Source organism: Mirounga angustirostris, unplaced genomic scaffold (genome assembly GCF_029215605.1).
Source record: "Mirounga angustirostris isolate CCGP_5_RB_7025 unplaced genomic scaffold, mMirAng1.0.hap1 SCAF_9, whole genome shotgun sequence".
Taxonomy (NCBI): domain Eukaryota; kingdom Metazoa; phylum Chordata; class Mammalia; order Carnivora; family Phocidae; genus Mirounga; species Mirounga angustirostris.
Window position 1 is genome coordinate 74,012,616 of NW_026991717.1, and position 25,088 is coordinate 74,037,703.

A 25,088-nucleotide genomic window follows, 5' to 3' on the forward strand; every position below is an offset into this window, starting at 1 on the left:
GATCATGACCTGAGCTGAAATCAAGAGTCAGACACTTGACTGACTGAGACATCCAGGTGCCCTGAAAAAGCACATCTTTTTTTTTTTTTTTTTTAAGATTTATTTATTTGACAGAGAGAGACACAGCGAGAGAGGGAACACAAGCAGGGGGAGTGGGAGAGGGAGAAGCAGGCTTCCTGCTGAGCAGGGAGCCCGATGCTGGGGTCCATGTGGGGCTCAATCCCAGGACCCTGGGACCATGACCTGAGCCGAAGGCAGATGCTTAACGACTGAGCCACCCAGGTGCCCCCAAAACACATCTTTCAATTACTATTTCCAGCATAAGTTCTTTTATTTTTGAGATCTTTCCAGGTTTTCTCTTTTCTTTTCTTTCCTTTTTTAAAGGTTTTATTTATTTATTTGAGATAGAGAGAGAGAACACGCGAGCGTGCCGGGGGAGGGGCTGAGGGAGAGGGAGAGAGAGAATCTCAAGCAGACTCCTCTAGGAGCCTGACGCGGGGCTCGATCTCAAGACCCTGAAACCATGACCTGAGTTGAAATTGAAAGTCGGCCACTTAATCGACCAAGCCACCCAGGCACCCCTGTTTTTTTTCTTTTTTTAAAAGGTAATTAAAATTTTTTTCACAGTCATGTTTTATTCATACCACATATATATCACAAATTATATTTTATACATTGTGTGACCATTAACATAGATCTATTATTATTTTTATGAATTTTTCTTTTAAATTATAAAAACTATAATATTTGCTGTTGCTTTTATATTTATGTATTTAGAGTGCTTTTCCCCAGTCCTTTTTTGTCATCATATGTCTTCAAGTTTCTCTCTATTGTCCTTTCGTTTCAGCCTGAGGGGCTCCATCTAACTTTTCTCTTTTTTTGTATTTATGAATTTTTTAAAAAATTGAAGTGTAGTTGACACATAATGCTACATTAATTTCAGATGTACAACAGAGTGAACTGCCAAGTTTATACATTATGCTAAGTTCACAAGTGTAGCTGCCATCTGTCTCCAGGCAAGGTGATTACAATACCCTTATTCCCTGTGCTGTGCCTTTCATCCTCGTGACTTATTCATTCCATGACTGGGAGCCTGGATCTCTTCTCCCCTTCACCCCTTTTGCCCATCCCCCCACCAAACTCCCCTCTGGCAACCGTCAGTTTGCTTTCTGTATTTATGGGTCTGTGTCTGCTTTTTTTGGTTTGTTTGTTCATTTTGCCTTTTAGATTCTACATGTAAGTGAAATCAGATGGGATTTGTCTTTCTCTGTCTGACTTATTACACTTAGCATAATACACTCTAGGTCTATCCATATTGTCGCAGGTCGCAAGATCTCATTCTTTTTTATGGGTGAGTAATATTCTGTGTGTGTGTGTGTGTGTGTGTACTATATCTTCTTTTATTTATCCATCTACCGATGGACACTTGGGCTGTTTCCATATCTTGGCTACTGTAAATAATGCTGCAATAAACGTAGGGGTGCATGTGTCTTTTCATATTAGTGTTTTCATTTTGGGGGGTAAATACCCAGTGGTGGATTTACTGGTTCATAGGGTATTTCTATTTTTAATTTTCTGAAGCACCTCTATTGTTTTCCACAGTGGCTGCACCAATTTACCCACTTAGGCCTGTTGTACACAGAGAGTTAGTTTATTATCAGTCTTGTATATTATGCTTGCTTTATTTTACATCTGTACTCATCAGTGGCAAAGCTGGAAACCCCGCTCTGTGGGCTGGTGGGCAGTGGGGAAGGTGGAGAGGCTGGGTTCCCTGTGTCCAGCCATGGTAGCTCTTTCCTGCCTGGGGCCAGGCCTATCTTCTTAGGCCTTAGGGGCTGTGGTGGGACATGTTTGGACGTCCTTGGATTGCAGGCTCCTGCGAGTGAGTTGGAGTTCAAGCCCTGTTTCCCCGCGTTCGGGCAGGCGCGGCTGTGGTGTACTCTCCCCGCTCAGACGATGGTGGCGTAGGGTTCAGAGTGTTGCAGGTCCCTTGGAGGAGGCAACTTTGGAGAACTTGGCCTAAGTCAGATATTCTTCTTCTGGAAGACCTGAGACACGGTGTCATTTCTGGAGGAAAATGACAGTTGAATTTGGGTGGCTGTGATGTAGTTCACAGACTAGGCTGACACTGATATTCTTGGGGCTCTCCCCTCAGCTAGAATGGCCCTGCCCCACATAAGGCTCTGTTCTGACTGCTGAGCCAGACAGACCCATCCTGAGGACTCCTAGGGGTCATCCCTCCCCCTCCCTCCTGAGCTCTGCTGCTTGGGAAGTTTTCTTCCCTCCCCCTTGGCACAGGCTCCCCCGGCTGCAGAGCCAGTATTGAGGGGGATGATAATGATGAGGTCGAAGTGGTAGAAGTGGATGATAATGATGAGGTAGAAGTCCTGCCTGGGGCCATTTCTAGAAACAGTCATGGGGAGTTGGCTCTGGTGCATCTATGCCCTGAACCGCAGTGGCTGGGACACGGGTTTTGAGGAAAGAGGAAAATTGAGAGGAGGAGGAGGAGGAAGAATAGAGGGGGAAGAAGGTAAATTAGTGCAACATCACTCTGGATGTTAAATCCTATGTGCAGATCAAAATATTTTCTTCAATAATCCATAATACCACACAATGTACAGGGTAATTAGGAGGCACGATTATTATTATCTTTTTTTATTTGCGAGAGAGAGAATGAGAGAGAGCATGAGAGGGAGGAGGGTCAGAGGGAGAAGCAGACTCCCTGCCGAGCAGGGAGCCCGATGCGGGACTCGATCCCGGGACTCCAGGATCATGACCTGAGCCGAAGGCAGTCGCTTAACCAACTGAGCCACCCAGGCGCCCAGGAGGCACGATTATTAATCTGGCAAGAAAGGAGCCCAGAACAATTCATTTAAGCTAGAGAGGACTATCTGGACTCCTCCGTCAGAGCAGACCAGCTCCGTGGGAGAGAAGGGTCACACGCACATGCTGAAGGTAGCATGTTTATTGAAGTTCATTGGGGGTACAGTCAGCAGGGGCTTTGTGTGCCTCCCTGGGGCTCAGGCTGGGGCCAGGCCCTGTGGAACCTGGGTCGGCCCAGGGAGGCCTCTGGCTTTGGGACTCTCACACGGGCTGACCAGGCTTCCATGACTATATGTTCTTTAAGATTTTATTAATCCAGGGCATATATGGGGAGATTCGAGTGAAGACAGAAAAAGGCTTTGCATCTCCACGTCTGTAAAACACAATATGTTGGGCCACACCTGCACACAACAGGGGCCCCCCAGAATCCCCCTGTGGGTTAGAGAAAGCAGATCGTGAGCAGGGAATGTCCTTCTCTTCCTACTGTCTCCTCATCCTGGTTCTATCAACATCCTAGCCAGCTCCTAGATACCCCAGAGTCAGATCAGGATCCTGGTTCCTCAAGGAATCCTAAGTTAGGAGATTAATGTCTTTTTTTTTTTTTTAAAGATTTTATTTATTTATTTGACAGAGACAGAGACAGCGAGAGCAGGAACACAAGCAGGGGGAGTGGGAGTGGGAGAGGGAGAAGCAGACTCCCCGCCGAGCAGGGAGCCTGATGCGGGACTCGATCCCAGGACCCTGGGACCATGACCTGAGCCGAAGGCAGTCGCTTAACCAACTGAGCCACCCAGGCGCCCAGGAGATTAATGTCTTATTCCTCTCTGGCATGGAGCCACAACCCTAGGTCCTGTCCCTTCCATTTCTTCCTTTCTCTCCTGGAGTCCTGTTCAGGAGACTAGAAGGGAGGGTTAGAAGCAGGGCTTGAGTATGTGAGGATGGAACCCCGAGGGAGGATTCCAGTTCCCGGGTTGCTAAAACCCACAGACTCAGACACTAGTCACTGTACTAGGGGACTTCCTGACCCCACCCCCTCCCAGGAGGATGCTGTCTCCCAGGGACTACGTTGTGAGGAGGAAGTGGAGGTGTATGGTCACCTTGTATGCTGATCTTATCTTCCTGGGATTGCCCACACAGATTTGTAAGTTATGGTCGTGAAAGAAATAGTGGTTGCAGGCCCTGGCGTCCATGAGTCTCAACTTCACCTCCCTCAGAGTGTCTGACACCAGCTCCATCACTCCCGTTCTTCCCCAGCCTGCAGCCCTGCACATTCTCCCAGGTGAAATAAAGGTAGACCAGGTGAGCAGGGAGATTGTCCCTACGGCATGGGTCAGCTTGGCTTTCGTTTGTAGTTGTGAGGGAGGGAGAGGAGATGGACCTCCGGTCCCAGGGAAAGTGGGGGGTGTGCTGAGGTAGGGGCTCCCTGGGCAGGGCCAAGAGTTGTTCCCCAAGGGGGTGGTGATGACACGAAGTGGGAGGGTGGGCTCCAAGGAAATGGTTTGGAAGAGAGAATGAGAAATGCACAGGTCAGGAGACAGGTTCAAGAAGGGGGGATGGAGATGGGCTGGAAAGCTAATGGCACCTTCAGTAACATGATGTCATTGAGTTTGGTGAACGAGTTGTAATTTGGGTGAATGATTTGTTCTGAGACTTCTAGCTTCTGCCATGTGGATTCTTCCTGTTTTATCTCATGAGCTCCCAGAGTGACAGTAATTTTCCACTTGAGAAGGAGGAGAGAAACAGGAGAAGGCGCTGGTACCCTAGAAAGGGTCCCCTTCTGAGCAAGGAGACAGTAGGCTCTCTTCTTCCCCAGTGCAGGGCCATCTGAGGAACTCATGTCTTACTCGGGACCGAAGTGCCCACCTGGGATCATAGCCAGTTCAGGAAGGGCCAGGCCCTGGCAGCTACAGGGGACTGAGAGACTCAGGCGGCAGCAGGATGAGAGGGCCAGCGTTGGCCTGCTGTGACCCAGCTGCCCTGAAGAGGGCGATGGCCTCTGGAGGTGGAGATGGCAAATGAAAATGGGCTGGTTCCTTGCAGTATACGTCACTGACCATCTTGAGATGAGCAGGGCACAAGAATCTCTCCTCAGGCCACTTTGAAGCTGTGTGTAACTCTGGTTCCTACAGCTCCTTGCATGAAAAGAGAGTAAGTTAAAGTTTTCTTACCTTCCTTTACAATGAGCAGCTATCATCACGAACTCTTGACTTAGGAGAAACCCACCACAGCTGGCAACATACCCCTCGTCAGTGACCATTTCCAGAAGGGCCATTTAGGGGTGGGAGCGTGGCTTGGACTCAACGCCACTGATAATTTCCTCTCAAACAGAGAACCCCTAAACAGAGGCTCACTTGCTTTCAGACAGCACTGGGTGAGGAAAAGGAGGTGGAAGCTGAGGGCCCGCAGAGCTTCCATCTTACTTCTTATGGAGCTCAGCCCTCCATGTGTCCTTATTGTTCACTTTCTTGACCCCAATCCGCCCTGTCAACCAACCCTCAGCCTACTTTCAGAACTTGATTGTTAGTCTTGATTCTGAGCTGTCATTTAAACACTTCTTTTCTTTTCAAGATTTTATTTATTTATTTAAGAGAGAGAGAATGAGAGAGAGCTGTGCATGAGCAGGGAGAGGGGCAGAGGGAGAGGGACAAGCCAACTCCCTGCTGAGTGGGGAGCCGGATGGACGTGGGCTCATCCCAGGACCCTGAGATCATGACCTCAGTGAGCCAAAAGCAGACAGACGCTTAACTGACAGAGCCACCCATGTGCCCCTAAACATTTCTTCATGTCTCTATCCTGACCTCCTCTGCATGACAGCAAGCACCAAGAACTGGGAATGAGAATGGTGGCTATTTTGAAGAAAGCAGTTTAGGAGGAGTCAAAGCCAGTTTTCTGATTCTTTCTCCACCCAAGACTTCTCATCTCAGGGAAACTGTCATCAGCTGCAGGGAAAGAGTCTGACTCTTCCAGCTGGAGATTTCCCCCTAGAATACTTGCAGTGGGATCTTGTAGCCTCTTTTGAGGTCTTCTTTGACAGGGAGTTACACCCTAGACTCACCAGCTCCAGCTTCAGGAGGGAAGAGAATGGCCAACAAAAGAAATAGAGCCTGCATTTTCCCAGTGATGGTGTCCATGGTGAGCTTCCTCTGTTCCTGCCCTCCCTTGCCCCTGCTTTTATAATCCCAGCAGTAGAAGAAAGGGGAGGACTGGAAACCACAGAAACAACCTAGTCACATTTTTGTTTTTCACTTTGGCCTGGCTATCTTCCTCATCAGAAATTCTTACAACCCTCTTCTCCTCTCTGCTGGTGTTGAGGCTGTGGTCAGAGCCTAAGAGTCCTGTTTTCTAGGATGAGGCATGCACCTTTCCCATCTAACATAGCTCTCTTGAGGCAGAAGAGTAACACAGATGGGGGGTAGATTAAAATTTTATTTTTTATTTTTAAAAAAGATTTATTTATTTATTTGAGAGAGAAAAAGCAAGCAAACATGTGAGTGGGGGGATGGCAGAGGGAGAAGGAGAGAGAGAATCTCAAGCAGACTCCCCGCTGAGTGCGGAGCCTGAGGCAGGGCTTGATCCCAGGACCCCAAGATCATGATCTGAGTTGAAATCAAGAGTCCTCAACCAACTGAGCCACCCAAGTGCCCCTTTATTTTTTATTATTGAAGTATAGTTGACATATCATCTTCTATTAGTTTCAGGTGTCCAACGTAGTGATTCAGCAGTTCTATATGTTACTTAGTGCTTCCCATGATAAGGGTACTCACCATCCATCACCATACAATGTTATTACAATATTATTTACCATATTCCCCATGCTCTACTTTCTATTTCCATTATTTACTTATTTTATAAAATATGAATAAGAATATATAAATATATGTAAAATATACTTATGAAATATAAGGATGTATAAATAGAAAGTATTTATAAAATATAGGGATGTATAAATAAAATATATCTATAAAATATAAATATAAATTTTATAAATAAGGAGTTTGTACTTCTTAATCCCCTTCACCTGTTTTGCCCATTCCCCCACCCACTGCCCTTCTGGCTACCACCAGTTTGTTCTCTGTATTTCAGAGTCTGTTTTTCGTTTGTTTATTTGTTTGTTCATTTTTTTGGTTTGTTTTTTAGATTTCACACATAAGTGAAATCATACGGTATTTGTTTATATCTGTATTACTTATTTCACTTAGCATAACACCCTCTAGGTTCATCCATGTTGTTGCAAATGGCAAGATGTCATTCCTTTTTAATGGATGTGTAATATTCCATTGCACATGCACACGTGTATGTGTGTGTGTACTGTATCTTCTTTATCCATTCATCTATCAATGGACAGTTGAGTTGCTTCCATATCTTAGCTATTGTAAATAATGCTGCAATAAATGTAAGGGCACATATATCTTTCTGAATTAGTGTTTTCATTTTCTTTGGGTAAATACCCAGTCCTGGAATTACTGGATCATATGGTATTTCTATTTTTAATTTTCTGAGAAAACTCCATACTCTTCTCCACAGTGGTTTACATTCCTACCAACAGCACATGAGGGTTCCCTTTTCTCCATATCCTTGCTGACAGAGGGGCGTTGGTTTAGGTGATGTAAGAATCTAGAATAGGAATCAGTAAACTTTTTCTGTAAATAGCCACCTAGTGAGTGTTTTCAGCTTTACAAGTCATACTGTCTCTGTGGCAACTATTCACCTCTATTGTAGTACAAAAGCAGCCATAGATAAGATGTAAACAAATAGGTGTGACTGTGTTCCAATAAAACTTTATTTTAAAAACAGGTGGTGGGCCGATATGGCTTGAGGGCCATAGTTTGCCAACCCCTGATCTAGAAGATCAGCCCTTTCTTCAATCCAAATAATCAGTAGAAGAACAGAATGTGGCAGTGAGAGAAAGAAGGAAAAATGGAGAATTTACTGACTACCCACAATATGTTTGGTGCTGATAGAACTTTACATGCATCATCTCATTTGTAATAGTCCTTTTGGGTAAGTATTATTATACACAATTATGGAGCACTCAAGCGAAGCTCAGGATGTCACATAGCAGCAAGATCCAAATTTAATATGTCAGATTCTGAAACTTATACTTTTTCCATTCCACTAATCTGAATAACAAGGGATGTGGGATGAGGTTAGTCCAATAAACAGAGAAAGGAATGGAATGTATAAAGGAGAACAGTTGTGTTCTCTAGGGGGTGTTGGGGTTTTCCACTTGTGCATTGAGAGTCACACTTAGTTTGATAACCATATGATATCTGCACTTGTCATTATTTGAGATATTACTCTGGGCTCTCATTCGTTTATGTGCACTGAGAAAGGAAAAAGTTGTTCTTTTTTTTTTTTTTAAAGATTTTATTTCATTTATTTGAGAGTGAGTAAGCACACGAGGAGCAGGGGGAGGGGCAGAAGAAGAGGGAGAAGCAGGTTCCCCGCTGAGCAGGGAGCCTGACCCAGGCTGATCCCAGGAGCCTGGGATCATGACATGGGCCGAAGGCAGACGCTTAACCGACTGAGTCACCCAGGAGCCCCAGGAAAAGTTGTTTTTGACTAAACAATAACATGCCATCGATTACAAGATTCTTTCCTGTTGTAAAAGGGTTAAAATGTAAAATGTTGTGCATTTTGGAATCAATGAAATATGATATATTGCAAGTATCTCATTCACTCTCATATCAGCCTTGAGAGCTATTATTGTTTTCATTTTACAGACGAGGAAACTGAGGCTCACAGAATTTGAGTCCCTTGACAAGATTTCAAAGCCAATAAATATCAGAACTAGGTGTCAAACACATACCTGTTTGACTTCAATCACATAATCTTTCCACATATCACCCTGCTTTCCTAGACTGTAAAAACAAAACAACAACAACAAGAATCTAGAGAGGATTACTCTACCAGTTCCCACAATTTTATAAGACGCAATCCTTATAAGAAGTCCCTTATTTTACATTACTCATAGTGGTTCTGCTTTCCTTGATTGAACTCTAAATAATAGAGATATTGGGGCACCTGGGTGGCTCAGTCGTTAAGCGTCTGCCTTCAGCACAGTTCATGATCCCAGGGTCCTGGGATCGAGCCCCGCGTTGGGCTCCTGCTCAGCAGGAAGCCTGCTTCTCCCTCTCCCACTCCCACTCCCCTTGCTTGTGTTCCCTCTCTCACTGTCTCTCTCTCTGTCAAATAAATAAATGAAATCTTTAAAAAAATAAATAATAGAGATATTGGCACTGGAAGTGAGTTCAGAAGAACCTACACTTAGGTTCTGTAACTTGGCTTGGGTTATCTATTGCAGGTTCTCTTATCTGAATATGTTTAAAGGCACTGTTGTAAATGGTAAAGCATATTAGTTGTAAGTTGTAAGTAACCATTATGGCATACAAAGCAAACCTATTAAATTATCATCTGTAGATATCTGTAATCAAAAGTAGACTTTAGGTGATTAAGTAATTGGTGACATAGAACATATTAATGGAAACAAGGAGTATTATGGGGTTGATGGTTGCTTCTAGGTGCACTAAAGAACCTAAGAAAAATACATGATGAGCTTTGGGCTTTCAATTCCAAGCTTATGATCTAAGTGAGGGTCCAGAAATCTTCTCTGCCATAAAAGAAACCCTTCTCTCATGTAACTTCCTGTCTAAGATTTCTAAAAATCAAACCAATGTCTTATCCTGTGGGTGGTTTGAACATATCCTGAATCACCAAACTGGCAGGGTTTCTTAGATGAAATTAAAGCATTGAGACTCTGAAAATTGGAATGGGAATATATGTGGGCATATTCTCATGAAGCTGGGATCTTGAACCCCTAATTCCTTCAATCCTCCTTTGTCCATAACAGCAGCCCATCTTTTCCGGTCTGAGGAGGTTAGTCTTCCCTTGTTTGAAGAATCTGTAATGAGATTCCCTGAGGTAGTTACTTTGCAGCAGACTGCTGGCTGCCCCCTCCTACTACCTTTATCACTTCTGGATCTATAACCAGATTCAACTCCCAGTAGATCCCAGACATGTGACCCAAAAGGAATTGCAATGTACAACAAAACAAGATTTTTGCTAATTTGTATCAAGAGAAACATGAATGGAATGGGTCTTAAAGGCATTGGTGTAGGTGTTGGGCCAGGCTGACTTTATTGATGGGTTGCATTAAATACAGATGCCAATGTCAGCATATTAGATCAAGCCATGTCGAGGTGGCTCTAACTATTTGACTAGTTGACTGGATTGACATATGGATCCAAAGGTGGCCTATACTAAGTGAAGTTGAGATGCCAGACTTCTTTGATATAGAGAAAGGTATTCTATGCTTTGGGGAAATCAGAAGGTAGAGAAGATTTATTATTGTGAGACTGGTTTACTCACCCCAGTGTCCTAGGAGAGCACAGAGAACATTCTTTCCACCAAAGCTGTGAAAAATACATTAGGGAGAGGGAGCACTGGCATTTTTGGAGAGTGCTGTAGTGGCTATTGGCTACAAGTGTGGAGTGACCATGGGGTCTGCTGCTACTGGACCTGGATCCCTGAGTACCAAGGTGGTGGTGGGTCTCAGGGTGGGAGAAGCCAGGCTATCAGAGGTGCAGTGGGCTTGGTTACTCTAATGAGTATCAGAGTTGAAGCAGACATTAAGATAGTGGTCCATGACTTTGACTAGTTGATCGTGGTGTCCCTGAGCTGAAATAGATAGACTACTAAGGCCTTAGTTGATTTGGATAAGTAGAAGCATTCTGGGTCTGGTGAACAGAGGTCTTAAATATCACAAGGCACATGAACTAGTTCCCAGACTTGAACCAGCTCACTGACCCAGAGCTCCTTGAATGAAAAGGGTGAACTGCCTTTGAGGAAGGTCCTTGCTACATAGCCAAAAAATTGTTCTGTACATCTTCCTCTTTGCCTTCTTCAAAGCTACCTATGGCCATTTACCAGAGTGACTATGAAATAGAGAAAAAAATCAGAGACATAATCATGCCTTTGTTTGTTTGTTTTTTGTTACTGGGCCCTGGATCTGAACCGATATGAATTCCCAAAGACCCAAAATGCCCATGGGAATCACCAGTCAGAGGAGGGGCTTATGGACTGATCAACAAAGTTTTGGCATGCATTCATCTCACAGTGGTCCCAGTGGTTCCCAAATCAACCTTTGACTATTTCCCAAGCTCCAGAATGCAGAGGTAGGATGGATGTATTACAAAGTGGCAGAATCTCCATCATGGTTGCCTGACTCCTGAAGTGAGGGCTATTATGGTAGAAAAGACCAAGTGGAGACACCAGAATGGCCTCTACCTACAAAAATAGTGAACTAAGAGCAATATTATATTCATAGAGACATTCAGGTATTAGTGCAATCGCCAAATTATAGAAGGATGCAGGAGTGATGATTCTTACCACATCTCTATTCAGATCACCTGTTTGTATCAAGAGAAACATGAATGGAATGGGTATTAAGGCATTGGTGTAGGTGTTGGGCCTATTTAGTCTTTAGTTATAGGACTTCTGGGCTCTCTGTCTTATGCCTGAAGAACTCCTGATTTTGTTTTTTTTAATTGTGCTGGTGTTTGAAGGTGTTAGAGGACAAAGTGTTCAGGGAAGTAAAAGGCTGAGCGGGAGGTGGATTCTAATGTCTTGGGGGAGAACTCCCTCTAGGGTGAGAGATGACAGGAGAGCCTCTTGTTTTACTTTCTCACTTCTGTTGCAGGCTCACCGCAGACCTGAGAACAGTTGGCTTTGTGTTGTTTTCTGCCCTGTCTCATCTCCTTTCAATAGCCTCCAAATTTATCCAGTAGTTATGCTAGACAGTCTTCAAGCCATCCCCTTCCCAAGGGTTTGGGTAGTCCCTGAAATCTGGGATGCTTCTTTCATAAACCTTGTGATGCTGCGGTCTATCAGCAATCAGCATTGGCCAGGCTGGCAAGAGATAGCTCTCTGCATCTTAGAATCAATTCTATCAACGGCGATCTTCTCTTATCTGGTGGGCTGTTGGAGGAGGCCTGTTTGTACCAACTGTCCTTTTCACGTGCCTTCTTGAAGTTTGTTTGATTTGTGGTTGCTGCCAAGAATGGGGTACGGCAACTGTTCTGAGCCAGCACAGCAACAAGGGACAGAGGCATAGCCTCAAGGTGTGTTTTATGCTCTCCGATGTGTGGGTTCGATTAACTGATGGGGTGCTACTCAGGACTCTTCATTTAACCTTCCAGGATGTTTTCCCATGTAATCATTCTTCCCTTTGGTTGCTCCTTCTTCTTGCATTTCCTTATCTCTTTACAGAGCCATCCAGGAATAACTTTGTTCCTCCCCTAGGTGGCATATTTGATTGATACAATTTTGAACATTTGGCTGGTATATTGATATGGCCATGGTGGAGGGACCTAAGCAACAACATCTCCTGTGAAGGACTGATTTTTTTAGTGCTGCTAAGAGGATTGTCATAAGGAGAAGAAAGGAGTGCATTTCCTAGGGCAAACATCTCTCATTTAAATGCAAAAATCACACTGTGAAGGACATATTTCTGTGGATTATTTTTAAAAGATTTTATTTATTTATTTGACAGAGAGACACAGCAAGAGAAGGAACACAAGCAAGGGGAGTGGGAGAGGGAGGGGGAGAAGCAGGCTTCCCGCAGAGCAGGGAGCCCTATGTGGGGATCCCAGGACCCTGGGATCATGACCTGAGCAGAGGGCAGACGCTTACTGACTGAGCCACCCAGGCGCCCCCCTGTGGATTCTTCAGGTTGCTCAACTCCTTCCTGATTTCATGGCCTTTTCTATCCAGTCTTAATCCCTTGATAATCACATGACACATGATTGGCACTATCTCCCTCATCTCAACCTTCCATTCATTTTCTCTTACTAAGATATGAGTTCTTTCAGTGATGATATTTGTGTCAGTCTGGATATCAAAATTCTCTATTCCTCTCAGGCTCTGGGTTTCTGGATAAAATGCTACTCATTACTCACTTTATCAGTCAAAAAATGGTTTGATGGGCATTTAGTAGATGCCAGACTCTGGTGATACAAAAAGATGAGTCTGTATTCTTATAACCACAGCACAAAGAGCAAAGTGCTGCAAGGGAGAGATGTAGAAATATTGTGGTATGGGAAGAGAAGCTCCCAAGTCTGCCCTGGGAAGGCAGCGACAGCTTCATTCCATCTGAGATCTCAAGGATGGGTTGCATTTTGTCATTGGACAAATTGAGACATGTTTTCTGAACAGAGGTAGCAACGTATCCAAAAAGGGCCAGAGAAAGGGTGGGTGACTGGGGGAATTACAAGTCACTCAGTGTTACTGAAGCATAGTTAATGGAGAAAGGGCGAGAATGGTGGAAGAGGAGGCTGGAGAGGAGCCAGTTTAGGAATGGCTCATCTGCTGCAAACGTGTGGAGTTTGTCCCTATGTCAGTGGTTAAAATATTGTGGCCAAAACCACACTAATATAAAATTTACCATCTCTACCATTTCTAAGTGTGCATAACAGTGGTGTTAACCATATGCAGATTATTGTGCAATAATCACTAGGAATTTTTCAGTTTGCAAAACAGAAACTCCATACCCATTGAACAAGAGCTACCCTTTCCTCCTTCCCACAGCCTCTGGCCATCACTGATCTATTTGTCTCTTGAGTTTGACTACTTTAGATACTTCGTATAAGTGGAGTATTTGTCTTTTTGAGACCAGCTTATTTCACTCAGCATACTGTCCTCAAGGTTCATCATGTTATAACATATGACAGGATTTCCTTCTTTTTTTAGGGATAATTAATATTCCACTGCGTGTAGTTATCATGTTTTCTTTATCCATCTACAGTGGACATTTAGGTGATTCCACCTGTTGGAGTGTTCTTTTCTCTTTACATTGTGAAATTGATCACCCATACATGTAGGGTTTATAATTTACATGTACATCTTAGTGAACAATTATAGAGCAGGTGCTCATGTAACTATTGCCTAGATTAAAAAATAGAACATAGCCAACAGGTGCCCCCTTTGTGAGAAGATTTTAAGTCAGATTCTATCTCTTTAAGACATTGGGCTACTTATATTTTCAAATTTTCTTGTGTCAGTTTTGGTGAGTTATGTTTTTCTAAGAATCAATCAAATTTCTAATCAAGATTTTCAAATTAATTATCATAAAGTTATATTATAATCATTATATTATAATTAAAAATATATATTTTTTATTCTTATATTAATCCCCATACATTACATCATTAGTTTTAGATGTAGTGTTCCATGATTCATTGTTTGTGCATAACACCCAGTGCTCCATGCAGAATGTGCCCTCCTCAATACCCACCACCAGGCTACCCCATCCTCCCACCCCCCTCCCCTCTAGAACCCTCAGTTTGTTTTTCAGAGTCCATCGTCTCTCATGGTTCGTCTACCCCTCCGATTTCCCCCGCTTCATTCTTCTCCTCCTGCTACCTTCTTCTTCTTCTTCTTTTTTTTTTCTTAACATATATTACATTATTTGTTTCAGAGGTACAGATCTGAGATTCAACAGTCTTGCACAATTCACAGCGCTTACCAGAGCACATACCCTCCCCAGTGTCTATCACCCAGTCACCCCATCCCTCCCACCCCACCCCCCACTCCAGCAACCCTCAGTTTGTTTCCTGCGATTAAGAATTCCTCATATCAGTGAGATCATATGATACATGTCTTTCTCTGTTTGACTTATTTCACTCAACATAATACCCTCCAGTTCCATCCACGTCGTTGCAAATGGCAAGATCTCATTCCTTTTGATGGCTGCATAATATTCCATTGTATATATATACCACCTCTTCTTTATCCATTCATCTGTCGATGGACATCTTGGCTCTTTCCACAGTTTGGCTATTGTGGACATTGCTGCTATAAACATTGGGGTGCACGTACCCTTTCGGATCCCTACTTTTGTATCTTTGGGGTAAATACCCAGTAGCGCAATTGCTGGATCATATGGTAGCTCTATTTTCAACTTAAAAATATTTTTAATGTCTGCAAAATGTGGAGTGATGCCAAACTTAGGAAGAAACTGAAATAGCATCAGGGTGGGGAAGACAGGGTAAGGCAGTAGGGATATGGCAAGGGTTTAGAAACCAGGCCCTGGTGCTCCAAAAGAGTGTTCAGAATCTTCTAGGGAAGGTGGACAGATGATGACATACTCAAGAAACAGGCAGGGGTCCTACACTTCAGGGACCCTGAGCATACCAGGACTCGGGAAAAAGAGGTCTGCCCAACCCAAGTCAAGTTGGGATGGGCGGTAACTTAACTTCTTTCCTCCTTCTCTCTCTCTCTCTCTTTTTTTTTTGCTTTTGGGCCCTCAGCAGGAAAATGAAATGTCCTTTAAGCATTTTCTCCTGGGCAGAGTAGCCTGGGGAAGGGGGTGAGTATGTCAGCATTTATTATTGTGAACTTTTGGGGGAATTGCTGGTCCTAGTGGAGATTGGGGAAGTCCTAACCAATGTCATGATTTGCCTTTAACAAATTGCAGGGTGGAGTGACCAGCTTTCTCCAGACTGCTTCTTGAATTGGGGGGAATCCTGGGAGTAACAGAATGAAATGAAAACCAGATGACGATGTTGGTTTTCTCAAGTTCATAACTTCCGCATCATGAGCCTCATCAAGATCATGGAAAGTTCTGACTTGCATGAAAGTATTTATTTCTTTATCCTATCTGTCGCTTTTCAGAAAGCTGATAAAGGAAGTCACATTTTTCCCCAAAGGAAACATTAAGCAGTCTTTTTTTTTTTTTTAAAGATTTTATTTATTCATTCATGAGAGACAGAGAGAGAGAGAGAGAGAGGCAGAGGGAGAAGCAGGCTCCCAAGGAGCAGGGAGCCCGATGTGGGACTCGATCCCAGGACCCTGGGATCATGACCTGAGCCGAAGGCAGACGCCTAACCATCTGAGCCACCCAGGCGCCCCAACATTAAGCAGTCTTAAGATAAGGGTGACACCCTAGGCCTGTGACTCCTTCATCTACCCTTTTTTCGAAGGTTACTGCCTATGGAGAATGGTGACTGCTTTAGGAAGATGGGTCCTTTAGTTTACTCTTGGGCCTGAGACTTACTAAAGCTTCCCTCTGGGACACAGGATGGGCCCTTCTCCCATTGAGCTTCTTTGCTTTGCCTGTCAGGTCATCTCAATATTAGCTGGATGGAATTCAGGAGAACTTGGTCCTGGGAACATTCCAGCTCTAGGCTCTGAGAGATTTTACAGAGAGGGTCTTGTGTGGTGAATGTGCTCCCTGCCATCTCATGGGGAACAAATGAAGAACTGTTGGGGTTAGAAGGTGAGGGTGTTTAACTCAGAACGGAGTGAACTTGCCTGGGTTGGGGTGGGGCAAGTGTGTGTGGCAGCTGTCTGGAAGCATTATATGGACTGTCATATGGTATGTGTTTTGTTTGTACCTATGGTTTCATACATAGGGTGGAATAGGGCAGAGGTTGAATTCCAGATACTTTCTCACCAGGTTGTTGTCTGAATAGCCAGATGGGAGAGCCTGGGATGCAGGCTGGTGGGGAAGGAGGTGGCTAGGTGAACTAAAGCCCTCTTGCTGCTCAAAGTGGTTACATCTTGGAGAGTACTGGCCTGGCAGTCGGGACACCAAGCTTCCCATTCTGGCTCTGGGGATAACTCCCCGAACGTCCTCATGTGGCCACTCCCCTTTCTGTGCCTCAGTTTCCTCATATTCCACAGGAGGAAGTTGTTCTATATTGGTGGGTTTCAAAAATTTTAATTTTTTTGGGTGCCTGGGTGGCTCAGTCGTTAGGCGTCTGCCTTTGGCTCAGGTCATGATCCCAGGGTCCTGGGATCGAGCCCCGCATCAGGCTCCCTGCTCAGCGGGAGGCCTGCTTCTCCCTCTCCTGTTCCCCCTGCTTGTGTTCCCTCTCTTGGTGTGTCTCTGTCAAATAAATAAATAAAATCTTTAAAAATTTTTTTTTAATTTTTTAAGGCCAGGTATATCTTTTATGAAGGAAAATCTGAAAGAGCTAGAGATATGCTCTTCTGATTGAAGTCAGGGACTGGGGACCTGAAATTATTTCATTCATTACCTTTCTTTCCATTTCCAGGGGCTTCACAGAGCAGTTTAAAAGCCATGGAACAAGATGATAAATACACAGGGCGCCTGGGTGGCTCAGTTGGTTAAGCGACTGCCTTCGCCTCAGGTCATGATCCTGGAGTCCCGGGATCGAGTCCCGCATCGGGCTCCCTGCTCGGCGGGGAGTCTGCTTCTCCCTCTCCCGCTCCCCGTTTGTGTTCCCTCTCTCGCTGTGTCTTTCTCTGTCAAGTAAATAAATAAAATCTTTAAAAAAAAAAAAAAAAGATGATAAATACACAGACAACCTTCCATTCTAGTGCCAATAGAATGTATTTCTAGGACCAATAAGCTAAAGAACTGATATCATGACAATTTTGAGTCTTTCTACCCATGATCATGGAATACTTCTTCTTTTATTTAGTTTTTCTTCGATGTCACTCATCAGAATTTTGTAGTTTTACTTATATAGATCATACACGTATTTGGTTTATACTTTATTTCATTTTTTTGGTGCTAATGTAAATGATATTGTGTTTTTAATTTCAAATTCCACGTGTTCATTGCTGGTATATAGAAAAGTGATTGATTTTTGTTTATTACTCTTGTACGTGCAACCTTGTTTTAATTGCTTATTAGTTTCAACCGAGGCTTTTTTTTTTTGTTAATTCTTTTTAGATTCTCTATATAAACAATTATACAGATTTTTTTTCTTTCTTCCCAATCTGTAAACATTTTCCCTGCCCTTTCTTGTATTACTTCATTACTTCATTTAAGATTTTAAAATCTTAAAAAAAATAAAAAAATAAAACATTACTGCATTCAATTTGATAATGTTTTGTTGAGGATTTTTGCATCTATGTTCATGAGAGTTATTGGTCTGTAGTTTCTCTTCTTGTACTGTCTTTGTCTGGTTTTGGCATTTGGGTATAGCTGGCCCCATAGAATGAGTTAGGAAATATTTCCTGTTTCTATCCTCTGAAAGAGATTGCAGAGAATTGACATAATTTCTTCCTTAAATGTTTGGTAGAATTTACTAGTGCTTCCTCTAATTCTATTATTTCTTTTCTTCTGCTTACTTTAATTAAGTTTTTTCTTTTTTCCTAGTTTCCTAAGTTGGAAACTTAGATGATTGATTTTAGAGATTTCTTCTTTTCTAATAATATAGGCACTGACTGCTATAAACTTCCCTTTAAGCACTGCTTTTGTTACATCTCACTAATTTAGGTAAGTCGTGTTTTCATTTAGTTTGAAAATTTTTTTAAAAAAGATTTTGTTTATTTATTTGACAGAGAGAGACACAGCGAAAGAGGGAACACAAGCAGGGCGAGTGGAAGAGGGAGAAGCAGCCTTCCCGCGGAGCAGGGAGCCCGACAGGGGGCTCGATCCCAGGACCCTGGGATCACGACCTGAGCCGAAGGCAGACGCTTAACGACTGAGCCACCCAGGCACCCCTAGTTCGAAATATTTAAAAATTTTTCTTGAGATTTCTTCTTTGACCCATGCATTATTTAGAAGTTTAATCTCCATATATTTTGTGATTTTTTTCATTTACCTTTGTCTTACTGATTTCTAGTTAAATTTCATTGTGGTGCAAGAGAAGATATTGTATGATTTCTACTCTTTTAAATTTGTTAAGGTCTGTTTTATGCCTAGAATGTGGTTTATCTTGGTGAATGTTCCATGTGATCATGAGAAGAATATGCATTCTGCTGCTGTTGGATAATAAGTCTAGAGATTTCCCTTGTATCAAGTTGACTGATGGTGCTGTTGAGTTCAACTATGTCCTTACTGAGATTTTCTGCCTCTGGCTCTGTCCATTTCTGAGAGGTGTTGAGGTGTCCAGGTATGATGGTGGATTCACCTGTTTCTTTTTGCAATTCTATTAGTTTTTGCTTCATATAGTGTGATGCTCTTGTGGATAGGCACATGCATCTTAAGGACTGTTATATCTTCATGGAGGATTAGCCCCTTTATCATTATGTAATACCCTTCTTTATCTCTGATAACTTTCCTTGCTTTTCAGTTTGGTCTCCTGAAATTAATACAGGATTAGTATTTCTTTTGATTAGTATTACTATAGTATATTTTTCTCCATCCATTTACTTTTATTATTTATTTATTTTTTAAGATTTTATTTATTTGAAACAAAGAGACTGAGAGAGAGAGAGAGCACAAGCAGGGGGAGGGGCAGAGAGAAAGGGAGAAGCAGACTCCACGCTGAGCAGGGATCCTGAAGTGGGGCTCGACTGCAGGACCCTGAGATCATGACCTGAGCAGAAGGCAGACGCTTAACCGATTGAGCCACCCAGGCGCCCCTATGGAGGGCAGGGCTTGTTAAGAAGAACAGAGTGTTCTGTTTTATTTCAGAATGGATCCTTTTCCTCCTCTCTCTGCCAGAAGCATGAGGGTAGTTTTCTCCAGTATTTACTGTGAAAACCTGGTTAAGCTCTAGGAGGTAAATCTCACAAAAGTATGGGGTCCCCTTATGACGGGTCCTCCTGGAGTTTTTAACTCTCATGCTGTCTACACTGAGCCTCCAGGAATTACTCAAATACAGCTCAAGTTTATCTACACCAGCACTGGTTCCCATAGTGGTTTCTGCTCCCGAGTCTCTGCTCCAGTGAGCCGTCACTCCCTGTATTTGCCTGTCAGTCTCCCTAATCACGGGGGTAGTGATTTGCCCTGTGTCCCCCCAATCAACTCAATCAAAAAGTTGATTTTTTTAGTCTGTTCAGCTTTTTACTTGTCGTTTTGAAGGTTTGTCAACTTCCAAGCTCCTTACATGCAGAACTGGCAGCTGGAAGTCCCAACACTGGGAATTTTATAAGCTCCTTAGGTAGTTATGATGTGTAGCCAGGGCTGAGAGCCGCTCTGTGAAGATCTTCTCAGGGACTCTTAACTTTAGGCTAGTTGTGTTAAGTTGGATTGGATGTTGCCAGATCAATGCTGTGAGACCCTGGGGTTTTGTGGCCCCATATCCAAATGATCCCTCTTTGACCACGTTCATATTGTCAAAACCAGTTTTGTCTTTTCCAAGATTTTATGACGTTTTTGGGTTACTTGTTTCCAATTCAAGGGCTTTCTGACAATAGCTCCTGGGATAGATAACCACTTTCAGCTTTGGAGAGTGGGAGGTTCCAGCCCCCATTTTTAGCTTTCCTCTGCCACCAGGATCCTGTGGCATCCTAATAATAAGTCACTTTTTGGGTAACGGGGAGTGACCCATGGAGGGGAGAGGACCCATCAGGTCTCTTTGGGAGCAGTTTTCTGCTCTGTAATTTCTATACTCTATATATCCAGCAATAGATCCGGGGTTTGGCACATTGATGGGGGTGGACTGAGGCAATAAAGGATCATAGCGATAGCCTCACTGGGACACTGTGGAGATGTCACGGCTAAGCCAGGCCTCTGAGGATAGGGATTGTTACATAACAAACATTCAGCTGAGTAAATTTTAAAGATTTAATGGGCTTGACTAAATGATTCATGAATCAGGTAGCATCCCATCTAGAAAACAGAGGGTTGTTCTGAGGAGATGCACAAAATGGAGGGTTTTTCTAGAAGGAGGGTAGGGCAATGAAGCAAAAGAAGAGGATTGTTTCAGGCAAGTGGCTTTTCCTTAGGGAAAAAGCAAGGGGTCTTATACAGATTACCTCATCTTCCTTAGGGGCATGGAGAGAGCCCACGTGGCAGATTCATTGGTGTTGACTGAAAAATTCCTGACTGACCATTTTTTTAAAAAAGATTTTATTTATTTATCCATGAGAGACAGAGACAGAGAGAGAGAGAGAGAGAGAGAGAGAGAAGCAGAGGGAGAAGCAGGCTCCCAAGGAGCAGGGAGCCCGATGCGGGACTCGATCCCAGGACCCCGGGATCATGACCTGAGCCGAAAGCAGACGCTTAACCATCTGAGCCACCCAGGCGCCCATCCTGACTGACCATTTAAGACTACATTTCCAGGGTGCCTGGGTGGCTCAGTTGGTTAAGCGACTGCCTTCGGCTCAGGTCATGATCCTGGAGTCCCGGGATCGAGTCCCGCATTGGGCTCCCTGCACAGCAGGGAGTCTGCTTCTCCCTCTGACCCTCCTTCCTCTCATGCTCTCTGTCTCTCATTCTCTCTCTCGCAAATAAATAAAAATCTTTTTTTTCCTTTTTTTTAAAGATTTTTTAATTTATTCATTTGAGACACAGAGATACAGAGAGAGAGAGAGAGAGAGAGAGAGAGAGCATGAGCAGGGAGAGAGGCAGAGGGAGAGGGAGAAGCAGGCTCCCCGCTGAGCAGGGAGCCCGATGCGGGACTCGATCCAGGGACTCCAGGATCATGACCTGAGCCGAAGGCAGACGCTTAACCATCTGAGCCACCCAGGCGCCCCATAAATAAAAATCTTAAAAAAAAAAAAAAAAGACTACATTTCCAGGGGGAGGTTGAAACTGCAATTAGATTAGGTATCAAGCCCCTGGTTTGGGGACTCGATCTAAATGAAGTCATCGTGGGCCTGTGGTTTTCTTTTTAACAGGCTGGTCACTTACCTCTTGGAGGGTTACCAGAACAGGATCGGCCAACAAGAACAGGAGCAGTGGCATCTTCTTGAAAGGCTGAATGGGTCTGTAGTGGTGTGTGTTTTCTTTTTCTAGGCTTTTCAGTCCTAGAGGTGAAGTAGAAGGGGGCAGGCTTAGTAACCACCAATTTCCTCCTGGTTCTATTGATTCTCAAGAGATGAACCTTCACCATATCCCTCTTCCCCTCACACGGAAAGGTCTTTGTGGTGAGGTTGTTGCAGGAACCACATTTCCTGTTGATAGCACGACCACATTCACCAAGAGAAAACCCTGGACTCTCTGAATGGAGCAAGGGGCTTTGGTATTAGCCAGAAATGGTATTCCCTTCCCTTAAGTCAGATCCTCCAAGAGTATGAATATGACCTACTTATGCCTTGGATTTCTGAGTAGGTAAGTGTGTACTTCCCAAAATAGCATGCTTTACCCAAACCTACCCTTTGTAGAGCTTCATTTTTTGATAGTTTGAGTGGCTTCTGTTTGTTTTTGGGTATAAATGCAAGAGAACCAAGCACCGGCCTCTCCTAAACACACTAGGCAAGAGCCTAGTCGTCCATCAACTTCTGGGTAGTTTCAGGCAAAACTGCCAAGTGTTGGGGCTGGTGCTGAGGACCAGAGGTTGGGGATTAAGTGGAGATGGGGTGTTGACAAGAGTACTGGGAAGATAAGGTAATGACAGAGTCGGAGAGTTTGAGAGGAGGGTTTTGACAGACCAACACACTCGAGTTCATGGTGTGGTCCCAGGTTGTTCTGATGAAGCTAATGTTGTTCTCAACTTCCTGACATCTCAAAGGTTTAAGAGGCCTTAGTATCAAAGTAGTTGGTGGCACAAAGGTAGAGACTAAAAGGGGAGAAACTAAAGCTTTGCCACTCATTCTGAGTTTCTTGGTGACTCTTGTCCCACCTATCCCAGGTAATCTTGTGCCCCAGGAAAGACCATGACATAATCAAAGCGTCTGACCCCCCACCCCCACCCCCCCCACCCCCAGGCTTCTGTGTCTGGTGAGAAACCAGGTGTAGTTTCTCTGCTGTTCTTGGCACACAGGGGCTTGAGGGCTATCTGCTTTTGGATGGAATACAATCAACCTGACACTTTAGATGACTTCTCCGTATTCTTTTATAATTTCATACAGATAAGAGGAGACTTCTTTTTTTTTAATTTTTTTTAATTTTTAAAAGATTTTATTTATTTATTTGAGAGAGAATGAGAGAGAGCACATGAGAGGGGGGAGGGTCAGAGGGAGAAGCAGACTCCCTGCTGAGCAGGGAGCCCGATGCGGGACTCGATCCAGGGACTCCAGGATCATGACCTGAGCCGAAGGCAGTCGCTTAACCAACTGAGCCACCCAGGCGCCCCAAGAGGAGACTTCTGAAATCTTATCTCAAACTGGACATAACGTTTATGCTGCTTTTCTATCTGTTGGGTCAGTGATGACTCAGCAGGTGGAACATATAAAGTGACTTCTTATCTTCATTCTTTGCCCCTAACTCTCATACAGGATTCAGGAACTTGGTTAGTCACACTAATACAGGGATTCCAGAAGATGCTCAGGTTAGTCAAACACTTATCACTTGACTGAGCTGTATGGATTGCTGGAAGCCCCAGGGAGGCAGATTTCATCTTGGAGAAAGGAGATGGGATGGGTCACTTGGTCTCAAAATACAGATAGATATGAGAGCGGCAGGGGGCATGGCTATGCGGCCAAGGGGCTAGGAGAGGAGAAATGTGAGGAGCAACATCTTTTCATTGGAAGAACTGTCTGGGAGTTGGGAGACCAGGGTCCCCATGCCTATGGAGAACTCACCCCAGGGCTGTGCTGGCCCCTTACCTTTCCAGGCCTCCTTTTTAATGGAGCTGGTCAGTGTCTATCAGTGTACTTCAAGATTGTGACTTTCTTAAGCCATGAATATTTTCCCTTAGTAAAATTTGGACCCATGTTGAATATTTAAAACCAATGAGCAGGGGCGCCTGGGTGGCTCAGTCGGTTAAGCATCTGCCTTCAGCTCAGGTCATGATCCCATGGTCCTGGGATGGAACCCTGAGTTGGGCTCCCTTTTCAGTGGGGAGTCTGCTTCTTGCTCTTCCTCTCCTTCTGTCCCTCCCCTGCCCCACTCATGTTCTCTCTCTGTCTCAAATAAATAAAATAAAATCTTAAAAAAAAACACACACTGATGAGTAGCTCTGATAAGTGGTATGGGGTGGGGACTGGTCACTTTCTCCTCCTTCCCTTTCAGGCAGCACCATAATTTGAACACTTTGACATGATGGAATCTGATTGACTGACAGGTTGTCCACCAGACAATCCTGCAGATGCAATGTTTGGACTCTTTGGGAGAGCTGGAAACTCACTCGTGCAAGTCAAGTTGCCTGTTGTTGCTAAGTAAAATCCTCAGTATTGCATGTTCAAGCGTGTTTGTCAAGAGGATGTTTAGCTTGATGAGACCAGGAATTAGTGTAACGTGGGCTTGATATTAGCAGAGCTGCAAGTCAAAGTGAATAGGATGTTTGAATATAATGCATTCTGTTCCTACCCCAAAGAGGGAAGGATGTTCTCAAGAGGCAGGCAGATCACCTAATATCATTATAAAAGGGAACAAGAAATGTGACAAGATTTTACTCTATCATAAGGCAGAGATAACACGGCATTGCTGTTTTAATTATATGGGCACTGTCTATTTAATCTTCATGTATTTAATATTGTTCTTTGGAATGTTAATGTACATAATGATATACAGTTTTTTGTATATTAAAACAACACAATAAGATATCCAACAAAATGTAAATCTCTAAGAAAAGATGAAAAAAATTGCTGTTTAAGTTACAGAAACATAAGATAGTATACCATACATGTTAATTGTTTAATTAGTCTTACAGTTAGTTACTAATGGCCACAGTAAATAATCCTATTGTGGAATAGTTTAAAAATAGCATATGATAAGGGAAAATTAAATAATTAAAAATAAAATAAAATTTCAAAACACCTAGGTCAACACTCAGTCTTAGAGAAATAACTTAGATGTGTGTAATTATTTGTTACATATTATATTATCATGTTTTACTTTTTTTTTTTTTTAAAGATTTTATTTATTTATTTGACAGAGAGAGAGATAGTGAGAGCAGGAACACAAGCAGGGGGAGTGGGAGAGTGAGAAGCAGGCTTCCCGCCGAGCAGGGAGCCCGATGTGGGACTCGATCCCAGGACCCTGGGATCATGACCTGAGCCGAAGGCAGACGCTTAACGACTGAGCCACCCAGGCGCCCATCATGTTTTACTTTTTGTTGTCTATTTTGGCTAAGTACCCAGTTAGCACTCTAAAAAGTAGTGTCCCTTGTACTGGGAGAAATACATTGGGGTGAATTTTGACCTTCTGTAACCGTTTGGAGGGGCAACATAATGTTTCTCCTAAGATCGTGTTGACAGGGAAGGATGCAGAACACACTGTGCCGGGAGGGCAGAAGTGCAAGTGCAAATGGCGCCGTTTGGACGGGCAGAGATGGGGTGACCCTAGTGCCCACATCTTCAGTGTCCTCTCCCTGTCAGCACCCCTGCTCTTTGGAGCAGCTGTCTGGAGGCAAATTGTACTTTCTGTCCAGGCTGGGAGGTCCCAGGTCCTTTGCATTCTGATCCCATTTCTTCAGCATCTCTGTTGACTCAAGGTCAGGGCTGTCTTGTGGTCCCCTGCA

General features: G+C 43.7%; 1 protein-coding gene across 1 annotated transcript; it reads right to left on the reverse strand.

Moving 5' to 3' along the window:
- Window positions 1-3,111: 3,111 nt before the first annotated feature.
- LOC123862156 (mast cell protease 4-like) lies at window positions 3,112-5,933 on the reverse strand. Its single transcript, XM_045901780.1, is given in 5 exon segments — window positions 3,112-3,255; window positions 3,921-4,177; window positions 4,408-4,542; window positions 4,993-5,142; window positions 5,879-5,933. Coding segments are annotated over 5 exon segments (741 nt in total).
- Between the last annotated feature and the right edge of the window lie 19,155 nt (window positions 5,934-25,088).